Genomic DNA, 15,619 nt, shown 5'->3' on the forward strand with positions numbered 1-15,619 from the left:
ATATATTTGATAGTTTTATATAATTACACCATTTTAAATGTCAAAAAACCAAAACATATTTTTGACCTGATAAAAGCACAGCTCTTACGCATGATACCTGCCTGTGGCACTGATGGCAAAGGAAGCTGTAATTGTTCAAAATACATTTTATTTTATTTTGTTTTAACAAATAAATAAATTGTAACCCTAAAGTGTTTTTCAAGTGTAATATCACTATAAAAGCTCGAGACATATTTTTTTGCATTAATATTATTATTATGTAGTTGAATTAATAGCTGAAGCAGAAGTTTAATGCATGAAAACGCGTGTTCAGTGGGCGAGGGTCCAAATGTTCTCAAATGTGCACCCCTCCGGTGGGGTTTTGTGGGAAAGGCCCCTTTAACCACAACATGAATGGGGGGTACAATAGAGAACAGAACAGGGCTCGCTCGCCGCGGTCACGAGAGCTCCAGGGGAGTGACGTCACTTTCCTAAACCGGGCAGCGGCCGTTGAGTTGAGTCCCAAACCAGAGACGAGCAGGAGTCCACCAACAGCTCAACTTTTAATGAATGCGGGCCGAGGAGAGCCGCCGTGAAGGGTCGCGCCGGTTTCGCCTTCCGTATGCTCCCTCCTGGTCGACATAGCTCCACAAAGACTCGCTGTGTTCACACTTGTTCAGCGGCTAATCTGGTTTTAGCTATTTTTAAAAAGCGCTCGTCTCTTCTTTTATGTGTCTCGCGCTCCCCGCGACTCTCGGCACAAGGACTAGGGTAAGTGTGTCCGGTAATTTCACATCATGTAAGCAGTTTAGGTCGAAATGATGCTTAAGAGTTGAACTCTGTGTGAGTCCCGTTGGTGAATTTAAACGGAGCACCGCTCTCGTGTAAGTCCAATCTGATATCCAAGCTTTAACCGTGTCTCTCCGCGTATCCATAATATCCGTGTACAAAAAAAAGAAGAAGAAGAAAAAAGAAATGTGGTTGTTTGATGTGCAGTGAGGCAAATATGCAAAGGTTAGTTGCTTGAGACGCTCGGGTCAGAGATGCTTGTTGACAGCAGTCAGTAGTGAAGTTTGCTTTTCAGCGGGACATCCTGGACAATTATTTTTTTATTCTACTCCCGTGTTTTCTGCTGAGAAATTATAACAGCACACGCCAGTTTCATTGTACGCAAAGCAGGATTAAGGTTGCCTTATGAATGCGGTTGGCAAATAGCTTGAATGTTGGCTAGATATTGCAGGGGTTATTTTGCACCCTCCCACTTCTCTAATAAGACTTAGAAAGAGTTAATCAGATTTTAACTTATGCTTCTGTGCTTTCTACACATTTAAAATATGTTTATTCCTGCACCCCAGACTGCCAGTAATGTTTGCAAAGAATCTCAAATTGCTTACACTGTGCTCTGAGTTGTAATACAAGCAGACCTTGGAAATAATGAAGTAAGTTAGATGCCCAATTTCGGCAGGAATGTGCCAAAGGATATTTGGGGGTTAAATCACTGACAAGGTCATTTCAGACTTGAGGAACTGAAAATTACTTGAGGCAGTCAGGCTGCAAAAATACAGTCGCCAGACATCCCCAAGGGTTCTGCTGTGATTTATAACATCCTTGTAGGAAACGATAGAAAGCGAGGCATCGTAATCAGCAACAGGTTTAAAAGAGAATTGCATGTGGTACTATAAAAGAGGAGAAATTAAATGAAAAAGTGCTTCTGACATATAACAAATGTAGGACTCTTTTTGTCCCTTAGCGCTACACTACAACTCATTGATGAGGCTTTAGCAAACACTGCTCTTTAGTTTTTACAGACTACTTTTTGTCTCTGCTTCTGTGCTCTGTGTTTACAGCTCACCAAGGCTAACCTATGCGAATATAATGTTACAAAAAGCCCAAAAATCAAGTCTTCAGAAACACTGAGTCACATTTAAAATGGGAACTAACATCACAGAGGCTAAGTTTAAACATCTGTGTGGCTTTTTTTCCCCTCCCTTCTTCTTCGCAGTCTCGACTGAGCGATTGAGTGAGCGACTGCATGGGTCGGACTGAACATGAAGAGCCTCAAAGCCAAGTTTAGAAAAACTGATGTAAGTAATGTAACATGTGCTTCTGGCTATGTATGTTTTGTACATGCAACCGTGTGTGCACATGTGCATGTCTGCATGGATGAGTCACTGTCTGTGCATGTATGTCTTGAACAGTCGGCAATGATTTTTGGCAGAATTCCTCAGTTTTTGGACTCTGCAGCAGAAGCCTGTGGCTTGTTGATATTTTGATATTTTCTGTAGAAAAAAATAAATGGGTTTAGAGAACTAAAACAAATCATGATGCCCGTGTAATCCATTTTGGAGCTCTTTATAAACATACTTGATTTCGCTTGGCATGTCATGGGATTTTAAGGGCCCAAAAAAGGATGCAGAACTATTTATTGTGGTAGCTTTTTGCTTTTTTTTACCCTGCTTGACAACGTAGAAGCTATATGCGTTTCTCTTTGAGTCACTTTGGAAACTTTTTAAATGAATCCTACAAAAACCACAGATACGTCTGACTCTGCATTGCTCCGAATGAGAATTTGATCCTGCTGACTATGAATCATTCTTTTGGGAGGAATTGCTCCAAGGTAGTTCAGTCATTTGTTCGGTCACAGTCTGAGATGCTCCACACTCACAGGAAGTTAGGCGTCTCCACAGCGTCTGACTCATCTTTTGTCACAGTGACCCTAATGACACAGAGCCAAACGGCAAGACAGGAAAGGTCTGCAGAGTTTACTGGATTTAAGGAGGGTGTGTCAGAAGTGGAGACGTTGGCAGCTGTAGTGAGGAATGGTATCTAAATGAGACGCTTGGTTTATGTAAACAGTTTCCATGTGATCAAGTGTGTGGTGGGGCAGGATGGTGAGCTCTGATTTAATGGCATGCTCTGCTGAGGGAGAGGGAGAGAGACTGATCTGCAGAGGAGGAATTAGGTGAAGTACATGCACCCTTTTATTCAATTATACCCACAACATGAGCTGCAAGGCATAACACGACTCGGGATTATTGTGTAGTGGGCTAGATGTGTGCTAGTATGGAGAAAATGAAACCCCCCTCGAGATCCACACGTAAAACATCAAGGAAAACAATCAAATGTGCACTTAAAATTATTCTGGGAACAACAAAACTATCAGCAATTTATTCCTAATGTTTGATTCCATTTTTTTTAAAGCTGCATCATTGCATATAAAATCAGAATCAGAATACTTTATTGATCCCTGGGGGAAATTATTTTTTGTTACAGTGCTCCATTATAAACCAACATTAAGACAAGACAGACAATACGCTAACTAAGAATAGTACCATATATATATATATATATATATATATATATATATATATATATATATATATATATATATATATATATATATATATATATATATATATATACACACGCATACATACATACATACATACATACATAAGTCACTCATAAATAAATAGCTGGAAAAGAAACGTGTAGTCAAAATCAATCAAATCTTAGATAAGGTCCCCCCCTTGGAATACATTTTCTGTTTTTGTACAATAACATCAGAATATTTAACAAAACCATTAAAAATAAATGGTTGTTATTATGAATATTTTGTCAGTTAACGGTTCCCAAGGTCTGGTGCTTTTTAATTTGAGTTATTTTTTTCAAGCATTTTGAGCCTTCATAACTTTTTAGGTACACCGCTGAAAGGTTTGTCAGAATGGAAATCAATTTTACACCTACTCTCGAAACCCTAAATCACAATTATTCAGCTAAATTTTTTTTTCCTGCAAGCGACATTGAGCATACATTATAGTTTCAGTAGCAAGCCTGCACCGAATTAGCATCTGTGATAGAAAATAACAGAAAGAAGCATTGGTACCCTGGATTTTTGCTTTGTTTTCTGATAATTAACTGACGAAAACATCAAAATACCTAAGTGATTTTGGGTAAACCTTTAAAGTGTCACACCACCATGTGGGCTGGTCTTAGCACGTGCTGATTTCTCACAAAAATGACCCAGTTTTCTCTGTTTTGTCTCTACTGCCGAATATCAGTAAATTATTGCAAATTCATTCATTTATGTGGGAGGAGTACAATAGTGTCAATTGTTCTTGAAAATGTGGAGTCCAGCACTGGGCTCCAAGGTCAAACAGCTCCTTCACAGTGCGTGTAATGGATGGTGTCTGCGTCACCTTTGCCAGGTGTTTTCCTGTCTAAGCCCCTGTTATATCAGTAGCAGTTGCAAATTGTTCGAGATGTTTTTACAGTGAAATGCCCATCCTCACTAAAATAGCCAGTCGTAGGTGGAATGAGAGAGGAAAGAGAGAGCTGTGGATGTGAGCGTTGCTTAGAAACAGAACCGATGCCGTTTGCTGTCATGCATGCCTTTGCAGACCTGCCACCCACATACAGTACACTATTGCACTTTTGATTGCTTGGACAATTCATTGGTTTGTCTCCTACTTTATGTAATTGGTCCCCATTTTCGTATTTGTAATTTGATGTTTGGACCTGCACTTCTGTGCCATGCATAAGTCATAGACAGTCTTTTGATAATAGCTGTCTCTCTTGTAAAATTCCATGTCAAATTGACTATATTCAGGCAATGTTTTGCTGTAAAGTAGGCCATATTTTTAAATAATTTAATAACCTCATTGATCTCCCTGCAAAAGTGTCTGTTTCTTTATGGTACACGTTCCTCACCATCAGTCAGTATAACACCCTCAGTGTGTCTTGTATTGATTTTACTATATTCAGAAAAACAGTTTCTGTCTTACTGGCTGCTTGAAAAGTACAGTAGCCAACATTTTTTTTTCTAAAATGTTAGATTTTTTTTCACCATTTAATTAAGAACAGATGCTTAAAAGAAGCTTACTTAATTTTTTATTTTAAAAGCAAGAAACTTTCAGTAAAGCACACACTTGTTTTTATGCTGTAGAAAACTGGTTGAAACAGTACCAGGACTTCAGTCCACACAGAGTGATAAAACCTACTGGTCGTGATTAGGATATGCGGCACCAAAGTTTCACAGGCTGCTGTGTTTACCTTAGCCTATAGTCATTCCATTGCTTTTTACAGAAACCCTTAACAGCCATTAGTACTATTTCAGTCTGGCAGTGACAGATGCTCAGGAATGTCTCCCTGAAAAACAGAGGCTCCTTTAAAAGAGAAAATCAAAAAACAATAGTAACAGAAAGTTTATAAATAGCTTTTTTATGACATTAAGGTATTTCCAGACAATGTGCAATGGAAACTGTGGTTCAGTGTCAAATCTTAAATAAATGCTTCACTTTAACGATCCTTCTCCAGCTCAGCCAAACAAGCCTACAACACGAGGCTTAACAGGAAAAGACCAGCCTGTGTTAATGTCACAGTGTGATTTATGAGCTATAGAAGGTCAATGATAACACATTGAATACATGTTTTTTTCCAGTTTGAGAAGGGTTCATGATGAAAATGTATTCAAGCCGTAGCGTAGCTGTATATGACCTGTAAACTTTGTAATGACACATTTTATTCACATAAGGAAAAGCACGTGAAACAGATTACTTTACCAAAATTAAACTTCTATTTAAAACCAGGAAAACACCCTTTTCGTGTCTTTAATGCCACGTCTCCCACTCAGTTTTGTTCTAACCATTGCATTGTTAGAAACTGGGGTCATTTATTTTGAATATTTACTGGATTGCACTCTGCTTTTTTCTGACGTCCTGTCCTCCTTACCGTCATAATAATAATAATAATAATAATAATAATAATGAAACTTGCTATTACTATTAAAGTTACTATTAACTATATATAACTGCTCAAACAAGTGAAGAAGTGGAAAAAAAGAATGCATTCAAATGCTATGCTCTCAAGCTGTTTCATGTGTTGTTTCACATGATATCTGGATTGGGGCAATAAACTTATTTGTTTCTTTCTCACCAACTGTATCTACAGAGAGGAGAGAATTTGAATGTTCAAAATAGGCTTTCACTTGAGAGAAAGCTGTGCTTTTTCCTATTATTTCTGGCTATTTTATATACAAAATTGTATTTTATAAACAAATTAAACCCCATTTAAAAAAAGCTAAGTAATTTGTATCAATAAGTGAAACCCTTTTATGCTACTCTTCCTTCTTCTCATGCTTACTTGCAGAAATTGTGCAAATGTGACATGCAGAATTTTCCATTTAGTGCAGCATAACAACTAGAAGTGTAATCTTAAAGTTTAATATTTAAACCTAGTATACAGTAACACTAATATGTTTATATGACATAACACCTGATCACCCTTTACACTCCCTTTTTGCCAGTTGCCCCTGCACAACTTAATCTGCGATAAAGACACGGACACAAACACTTTGCATGAATAGTGAATATTAAATGTGTTTATCATGGGAGTTACGTTCTAAAAATAACCTGCGATAGGTGAAATCCGCGAAGTACCCAGCTTTATTTTTTACAATTATTATAGATGTTTTAAGGCTTTAAAACCCCTCACTACACACTTTATACACTTTTCTCAGACAGGCACGAACATTTTCACACTTTTCTCTCTTGTTTAAACATTCTCAAAGTTCAAACCTTTGTAGAAAAATAAGTCCAGTATTATAGAATGAAACCAAAGATCAAACCTTGTTTTCAGGTCCAAAACATGGGAATACAGCAGCTGTGAGAGAATTCAACATTAATGAATCAATGGTACGGAAGTAGAGGAAGCAAGTTGAGTAACGTTTGACTTATCTGACGGATAAGTCAAACGGACGGATTTGATTCGCGCCTTATAATCCAGTGCTCCTTATGGTGCGAAAAATACGGTAACTTTACCTTCCTTTAGCATGTCCAGAAGTCCAACTTTTTGTGCGATGGTTAGCATCTTCATCTGCCTTTTGGGTGCTACCGCAGGCGCCTTTGACGGTGCAAAACGTTTTGTGGACATTTTTGTGTTTGTTGGGGAGAAAACTTACAAACATACGCTACAGCACTTCAGAGTCACACTGCTAGCGATCGAAGATTTATGTAAATTTGACAAGCTGAATGCATTCTGTGCTGTACAGGAGACACGGCACAGGATTGATTGACAATGGTCTACAGACAATCAGGACGCAGAACACAACATGCTGTTTTTACAAAAAAAAGCATGCAAAATTGCACACACAAAAAAAAATTCTGCGAAACAGCAAGGCTGCGAAAGGTGAACTGCGTTATAGCGAGGGACCAGTGTATAGTGTGATCTTTCTTTGACTTTGTGTTTACTTGAATAAAAAGTTAACAGTTTTGATGACGTCAAACTTGGCACGAATAGTTAAAACACCTCTGTCTTTGTGGTGTGTTGCTTTAATGTTTAGGCTGCTGTGGCAGGGTGTGTCACCTTCAGGCTTAAGTGTGATTATTTGTGAAAGAGAAGATGGGAAGAAGCCATTGGGGTTAATTGATCAGTTTTTAACCACACAGGAAAAAACCATTGCCCCTGTGTGATAGGATTTTTTTTTTTTTTTTTTTGCCATCCTTGTGCTATATAGACTCACTGAAACAGTGGGTATAGAGCCCAGACATTGTAATTGGTTACTAATGCAGCTAAAATCTGATATTGTGGCATATAAAACTGTTTGAGTGAAATGCCACCTCTATCATAAGTCAGCATTTGCCATTTTCCACTATGGCTTTACTAAACTGGCGTCATCATCTCTATTATCCATGACAGAAACCAGGGCTTTCTTTCCCCATTATGTTTAGCAAATCCAGTATCATTTACTTGAATTATTTTACAGCATGTAACAACAGGTTTGATGAAATAATAGACATGAATGTAGAAACCAGCTCAAAACTGTACAGCCAGGCACACTCAGCAGAATATGCAGGCAGGTTAAGTAGATCAGCTTCCTCAAATGCTGCGCTGTGAATGCACTGTGAGGCTGAGTAGTGTGAAAATGCCTCCTACGCTTGAGGTGATCATGCATTTCCAAGTTTAATATTAAACAGCGTTAATGCTGTACAAAGAATTGACTGCGAACACAGCTAAATGTGTGATTTTTGTCACAGATTATACAGCAGCGATAATAACATGGGTTTTTCTGCACTGGGGTCATCATGGCTGAGCTGTGCTCTGTCTTTTGACACAAATTCAGTGCATACCAATGCTTGATATAGAGGGAGTGGTGCCATTTTTGCTTTATCAGAATCTGCGAGCAGGTGTGCAGTTATGCAAGGTCAGTGAATCAGAAGAATTTCTCTTTACTGTTAAATGGAGAAATATCACAATAACTATGTTTGTAGCTGTAAGCTTGTCTGCTAGACTTTGTGTCTGCCTTGTAGTCCTTGTGCCTGAGCATCTCTTTGGACTATGCTACTGACATTTTGGAATTTATGGATCATTTCAGCTAAGCCTATTTACCCAAACAACCAGTATAATGAGGGTGCGTGTGTGTGTGTGTGTGTGTGTGTGTGTGTGTGTGTGTGTGTGTGTGTGTGTGTGTGTGTGTGTGTGTGTGTGTGTGTGTGTGTGTGTGTGTGTGTGTGTTGGAGAGAGACTTGTGTTTAAGAAAAGCAGACGGTGTAATCTGGTTTCTGGGAATGAGTTTGGCAAATAGCCACAGTGAGATTTAAAGCATTCTGCTTCAGCCATGTCTGAACAGTCAGCTTTCAAAAACTGTGCATTGGCAGTGTTATTAAAAAATATTTTAACTGTCTTGTTAAAATGAATTAAAACATAATTTAATTTAATTTAAGTTCAGTTAGGTCAATGTTACTTTATTTAAACATGTAAAAAAAACCAAAAAACTGAAGCCCAAAACCTTCTTTAAAGTAAGGTACCCTAAGGATGTAAACGCCTTTCAGTTTATTAATAACCAGCTTTGCAATGTAATATTAATGTACTTTTAATTAATTTAAATCTAAGCTGAACTGTCGAAGATTAATTAAGTGTAGAATATAGGCCAATGCTCAGAACCATATGTGGTAACACTTCTATCATATGTTACATATAATCTGTATATTTAATACATGTGTTATATATTGTGTTGAAATAATGTGTTGGCAAGTATTATCTTAGTTCTGTATTAGTGTAGATGAATATGGAAGTACTCAATATGGGAGTATTGCAAAATCACATTTGAATTTCTCCACCCATACCAATAGTAAGCTTTCCTTACTGTGTGTTTAATATGATTGTTTCGTGCAAGTCTGTTTTCTCTTTAACTAAGCTTAAACTATGTACTGTTTTTTGGATTTAAATATTTTGTGTAGAAAGCAGCCTTTTGGCTTTTAATTTGGAAGAGAACAAGTATTTAATTCCAGCACTGAGTAGCTTCTTTCAGTTCTTGGTCGTGCAAACACTTTTTGGTTGATAACAGAAATAATTGAGATTTCAGAACACCTCCCAAATGCTACTACAGTATAATACATAGTTACAGTGATATGATATGAACACTATTCTAAAAACATGTACACTCTAACTAATGTCACAGTTAAAAACTGTCAGTACACACGGTTACATTTACAAGGTTTTAACTGTTATTTTACAGCATACCTATTCAAATCTATGGCAACAGATTCTTACTATAAAAAAGTAGTACTTTGCTCTAGAATATAGACTTTACAGTCTAATACTCTCAGCTTTGTTGCTGTTGTAAAAATAAAATTACAGTATTCCTGCTGTAAACTCTGAAGCTACTGCAAACACAGTAGGAATTGGCAGTGCTTGATCAAAACTGTTACTGTTAAATTAGCATTAGAAAAGTACATTTTTGTAGTCACTTTCCTGAGTGTTACAATGTCACTCATTATCTATTGTATCTACCATAACCACATATCAAAAAAACAACTTGCATAAAAATACTCGATGTACATGGCATATGCACAACAGAAATATAATTGAACGCAGCATTGGGTTGTTGTATAAAAAGTGCCTATCACGTCTATTGTGCACCAGGTAATCTACACAATTTCCCTGTTAAACTGTAAATTACAGGCAGCTAGATTTGATAGCTTTTCACTTTCATTTTACACTCTGTCTATTGTAATCTGTAATCTAAAACAACCGTTTTAGCACAGTTAGCTTGTTTACTGGTGTACTGTCCAAGAAATCGTCTTTGTTCTAGTTGGCCTATTTCCTGCACTGCAGAGTTATGATAATGCTGCTGTTTTAACAAACATCCTGAAGACAGCTGCTGGCCAGTCTGGTTGCCTATTACTAGCTAAACCTTAACACTCTTTTTAGAAACCGTTTTGATGGTTTCTAAGAACAGTGTTTCCATCAGTTTTAAAGCTTGGAAAAGAAAGAAACTATTGTATTATATGGCATTAAAAGTTACAGTAGCATACTGTCAGTATTGTTTCTTCCTCAAAGGCATTCTTTTAATTATTTAACCTTTCACCAAAACAGCGTAATTTTCTTTTTACAGTGTCATGTAACATTTTTGTAGCATACTTTTTCTTGATTGTGTCAATAGTTTGAGAAATCTTCACTGACTCTCGTGTGCTTCGACCTTTTGAGGCCGCATTAACAGCTTGGTCCCTGCGGTTTGAGCAAAGCTTCTATAAATGAGTTACCTTGCTTTAGCTGTTATCTGACTCTCAGCGTCTTACTACCCTCCCCCAAGCACATTTTCACAAGCTGGACAGTTGTGGACTGAGATGCAGACACATACTTACACACACACTGATTGACTGCATGTTATTGTCTGTGTATTCAATTATTGGTGTTATATCCTCTTCCAGCCCTTCAAACTGCCAGACTGCTTAAACCTGCTCCCCCAGCTGCTGGACTAAGCAGGATTACTCAAGGCTTACACACTCACACACATTCAAACACATGCATATATTCACATTCATGCGCAAAGACCACTATCAGACACACACATACCCATGCCTTATCATCCAGCCTCTCTGTGTCTAATTCATGTGTGGATTATGCGGTCTCCTCTCACTTGGCACAGCTGTTCCATAGCATAAATTTAACGGAGCTGCTAGAATCTAAACTGTACACGTAGCTTTTGCTGTATTTTTGCCATATTCAGAATATGTAGCGTCTGTATGTGGTTGTGCAAAAACGGGAGGAATGGATGTCCATTTCATCAGTCCTTATCAGGAGTGATGAAATGTGTCCACTGTGTTAACTGGTGCAACAATGCAATCATAATCACATGCTGATCATCTGAAAACATTTATAAAAGAATGCCTTTTGCACTGGGTGGTTAAACATTGAACCAAAAGAATTTACTGGGTTATAAATGCAGAACATCAAGGAAAATCTTAGAAAAACATTACATTCTATTTTTCCCCCCTGTAAAGTGTAAGAATCACTGTAATATATTTGTTCTTCAATTAAAGAAGTTTTCCTTGTAAGTAAGCCATAGACTGCACTTGGCAGTGTTTGATTAGGCCCAGTCTAAGTTGGTTTGGCATTTAATGGTTTGTTCTGGCTGGGTGTAGTGAAAAGGGTATTAGTACTGAGAGTGACAGTAAACCCTTAGGGACAGGCGGGCATTAATCTGGGAGACTAGGAGGAAGGGTTTGCATCTGTCTGTGTGTGTGTCAATTGTCAGCAGGAGATTAGGGAGTACACAACTCTAACAGATAATTATGACACTTGCTGCATACAATCTGAAAATATTGTATCTTAGAATCAGTTGAGAGAATATTCCAAAATGTCAAAACGCACATGTAATGGTGATTATAGGTTCAAAACACTTGCCATATAGTCACAGGAGCTTTAGAAACCTGGTACGGCTCACCAGCATGAACAATGAAATGGAGCTAAAAGCTTTCATCACTTAACCATTTAATTGATTGAAAATTGGTCATCTAGCTGGATAGTGAGCCTTTGAGATGCATGTTTAGTATACCAGTATTGGTTCTTTATAGGCTGGAGTTAGTCAACTGCTGACAGCACTTGCAATGCTCTCATCATTCCAGATTTACTCCACAAGAATATTAAAGAATACAGCCTTGAACTAGTTTCAATTAATCCAAGGAAAGGCAGAAGAAAATAGCTTAGGGTCTGCTTAAACATGGATCCAATTAAAACAGGACTTTCCCATGGGATCCCTTTATTTCTTATCGCCTGTGCACATGAACTGCAGACACACTGCTAGAAAACCTGCTCGTCAGCAAATACATGAAACGCAGAGCGTGTAAAGAAGAGCCGGGTATGACGAACCTGGTGCCTGCATGTGTTTGCATGCTCATTTATGTGTGGGTGTATGTTTGTGCATGGGCTAGTTTGTTGTCTCATGTGGGTGTGAAGACATCAGTGGTGATGTAAGGTTAGCCTGTTGGCTGCCTTGCGTGAGTATTGATGTAATCATGTCTGAGAGAAAGGACATTTATCAGACTGGGTTTAGGAAAAAGCATGTGTTACATCCAGCACTGCACTACATGTAGATGAAGTAATGAAGTAAGTAAGACCCAACAAATCACTGATAAAAATGGCGGAACCTTTAAAACAGACAGAAACCGATAAAGTGCGTGAAAGGAGTTCAGTTAATGGGGAGTAGGGAATGAATACTGCGATGAAGTCATCCTGAGCAAAATGTGACAAAAAGATGATATTACAAGAGCAAAGAAATAGTGATTGTAAATGATGAGGAAAGGATGAAAGTGTGTAAGAAAAAGCCTATTTCTCTGAGAAGGGTACTTAGGCTCCCTGCCCCCAGTTCAGTTCAGACGGGTTGTTTAGTTTGGCCTTCTCTGAACAACTGGAACAATGTTCATGCTAGGAGATGGATGGAGGGAGGGTTAGACACAGTTCATCTGAAAAAACTGAGACTTTCCTTTTTAAGAGACTTTTGGCATTGTACTTCTGAGAACAGTTTGCGAGACGTGTTTCTTGTTCTGTGTAGTGGTTTAAAATTAAGTGAAGCAACAGACAGGTTTATGTATAAGATTGGCGCAAAGAGTTCTAGCTTTTAGCTCAACACAATGTCTTTTTTAAAAAAACAAACAAAAAAAACCCCCAAAACTTGATACACATGCGAGTCTACAGTTGAGTGTGTTTAAACTGGCTCCTATCTTGACTGAAGTGGAACTGTGTATTTTTTTTATACTCCCTCAACTTTATGAGCAGCCCTCTAGTGTAATGAGGCTGGTCGCTTTCCAAGTCTAGCAGTGTTTATTTATAGGGCAGGAAAAGCTATTTGTGTCAGGAGGAAGTGTTGTACGAGAACTATTTTTTAACTGGAGGTCCCCTTGCACACACAAAGCCCCCATGCTGGACATCCTATGCAGTCCTTTGGCTTTAAAATTGATTCGAAGTAGTGTATTTTATTGAAAAAAAAAATTGTTAATGGGTTTCAAGTGATCTACTGCCTGTTTATAGTCTAAGGAGGTTGCAGTCTGTAATACAGTTGGTTCATTAAAGCTTTAGCTTGTACACAATTAGCTGATCCTTGTATTCACAGCAGATGTGAATGAGCACATAGTTACAGTGGGCTTTGCTCAACAGTTGGTCTTATTGTTCCATGAGGAACCTTCACGTTAACTTTTATAAGTGGAAAAGTGTTAGTGTTTGTCCTCCAGCTTCACTGTTTATGTTATGCTAACATAGCTGTGTCGCTAGCGATCACGTAGCACATCATTATATACCAGCTAGCCCAACTTCAGTAACCCTACAAACGTCACTGCTGTTTAGTTTCCTGTCTTCATTTATGTTGGAAGTGATAGCAGAGCTGTACGTTTGATTTTTTTCAGAAATCTCTCAGTCAGAACATGCAATAGGGCAGGGATAGCTCAGTAGGTAAAGTGGTCGCCCCATGATCGGAAGGTCGGCGGTTCGAATCCACTTAACGGCTACCCTGAGGTACCCCTGAGCAAGGGGTGGCCTCCCCCGGGCGCCTGCTTAGTGGGCTGCCCACTGCTTCACTGAGTGAATGGGTCAAATGCAGAGAAAAACAAGTAATTTCCCCATGGGGATCAATAAAGTATCCATTATTATTATTATTATTATTATTATTATTATTATATCATGCTTAGGTAACTAGCGAAACTAGCGAGCTAACTTCCGCTAGCTTCCTGCTAACTTCTAACTCCGTTAAATGTAATAACTTTTGTTTTCATGGATGCCTGGAAGTTAAACTTTATAGTTACACCTGGTAAAGCAGCAATGCTGATCGTTTTATTAAAGATGAAAGAATTTAGACAGTTTTTAACTCTAAGTGATGCTGCAGTGTTGTTTGACCTGAAGTTTACGGAGTTTAGGACCCAGATTACTCCCAGATTTAAGAGCATCTTAGTCCGACAAATACGACAATAACAACGGCCGCTTGCATGTTCTGCAAAAAAATGTGCTTTGTTGTGTATCTGACGGACAAACACCAAACCAGTTCCACATCACGGAAGTTGCACCATTTTTACAAACCAATTCTGGTTCATCTGTTTCACTCAACAATCGGCCATGTGCGTATGAAAACAAAGGCACTGCGCATGCGCGTTTTACTCCCATTCTATCGCGATATTTCATTTTCCTATCGTTGCCTAACATTATACCGGTATTACCGTGAACGGTATAATATGGCCCAGCCCTATTGGCTAGTGATTTTAAAAAAACTGGGAAAGATGGAAAGAAAAGCAAACATGTCAACCATTGTCATGTCTTGTTTTAACACAAGTCAGCTACTTTAGCTACTTCCCTCTGATTAACAAAAAGTTATGCAGTAAAACACAATGCAAAGAACAGAGCATTCACTACTTACTGTGGAAATTTAATGACTTCTATGACTGAAACGGAAATGTACTAAAATGCTGGAAATATAACAGTGAGGCAGGCCAACATAGTCATGCAGATGTAATGCATTTGAAATGTATGTTTGGTCACTGAATCCAAGACAGATATTCTGCATGGCAGTGTTGGTTTTTGGGTACGTTGGCACAAATTAATAAATAAATCATCTTCATTGGCCGACATCAGGTGTTAATGAGAGCACCATTTAACTAAGTTCACTATTTTTATACAATGGAGTCTATTTACAGGTCATGGTGAATATTGTATACGTTTGGGGGAAGGAAGTTGTGTAATCTTTTTGTTGCGTCAGAGGGAGCTGATGAGTCTGATAAATTGATGTAAGTAATCCATTAAATAAGCATGGGTAGGTTCAACATATTAAAGAAAATCTCTAGGTCATTGTTTTTGTTGGCTTCTGACCACTTTAGTCACCACCACTAGTGTAATACACCCAAATCTGTGATGCAACTATTAGCGGTTGAGTTGTAGTGTGAGGTCCAGGTTTGAACAAGAAAGAAGACCTCGTGTTTTCTGTTCGTTTCTTTAGTTTGTATTCTAATTCTCCAAAAACTGTCCACCAGGAATTGGACAGTATTATAGATATACTATAGTGAATCTTGTAGTCTTTGTAACTACACAGCTAACTAATGTTAGTTAACGGTCAGTAGTAAAGTATGTCAGGCAGTTTTTCACAGTCACCTGTGAAGCAAGCTGGCTGAGTGCTCACTTACAAGTATTTATTTATTTATTTATTTATTTATTTATTTATTTTTCAACAAAAATGTGTCTGCTAGGGCTGGGCCATATCATACCGTTCACAGTAATACCGGTATAATGTTGGGCAACGATAAGAAAATAAAATCTCACAATAGAATATGGGTAAAATGCGCATGTGCAGTGCCTTTTATTTTCATACGCACATGGCGGAAAA

The 15,619-nt window shown here is 38.2% G+C and overlaps 1 protein-coding gene across 2 annotated transcripts in view; it reads left to right on the top strand.

Moving 5' to 3' along the window:
- Window positions 1-412: 412 nt before the first annotated feature.
- The window catches only part of rai14 (retinoic acid induced 14), a 55,860-nt gene continuing 40,653 nt past the window's right edge, over window positions 413-15,619 (top strand). For both annotated transcript variants that reach the window (XM_082538270.1, XM_082538271.1), the window contains exons 1-2: window positions 413-750; window positions 1,982-2,063. In XM_082538270.1, coding sequence (XP_082394396.1) covers window positions 2,028-2,063 — 36 coding nt within the window. In that variant the 5' untranslated portion in view covers window positions 413-750; window positions 1,982-2,027. The remainder of the gene's footprint in view (window positions 751-1,981; window positions 2,064-15,619) is intronic.

Source organism: Aulonocara stuartgranti (assembly GCF_965226115.1).
Source record: "Aulonocara stuartgranti genome assembly, chromosome: 7".
In the NCBI taxonomy this organism is placed as follows: domain Eukaryota; kingdom Metazoa; phylum Chordata; class Actinopteri; order Cichliformes; family Cichlidae; genus Aulonocara; species Aulonocara stuartgranti.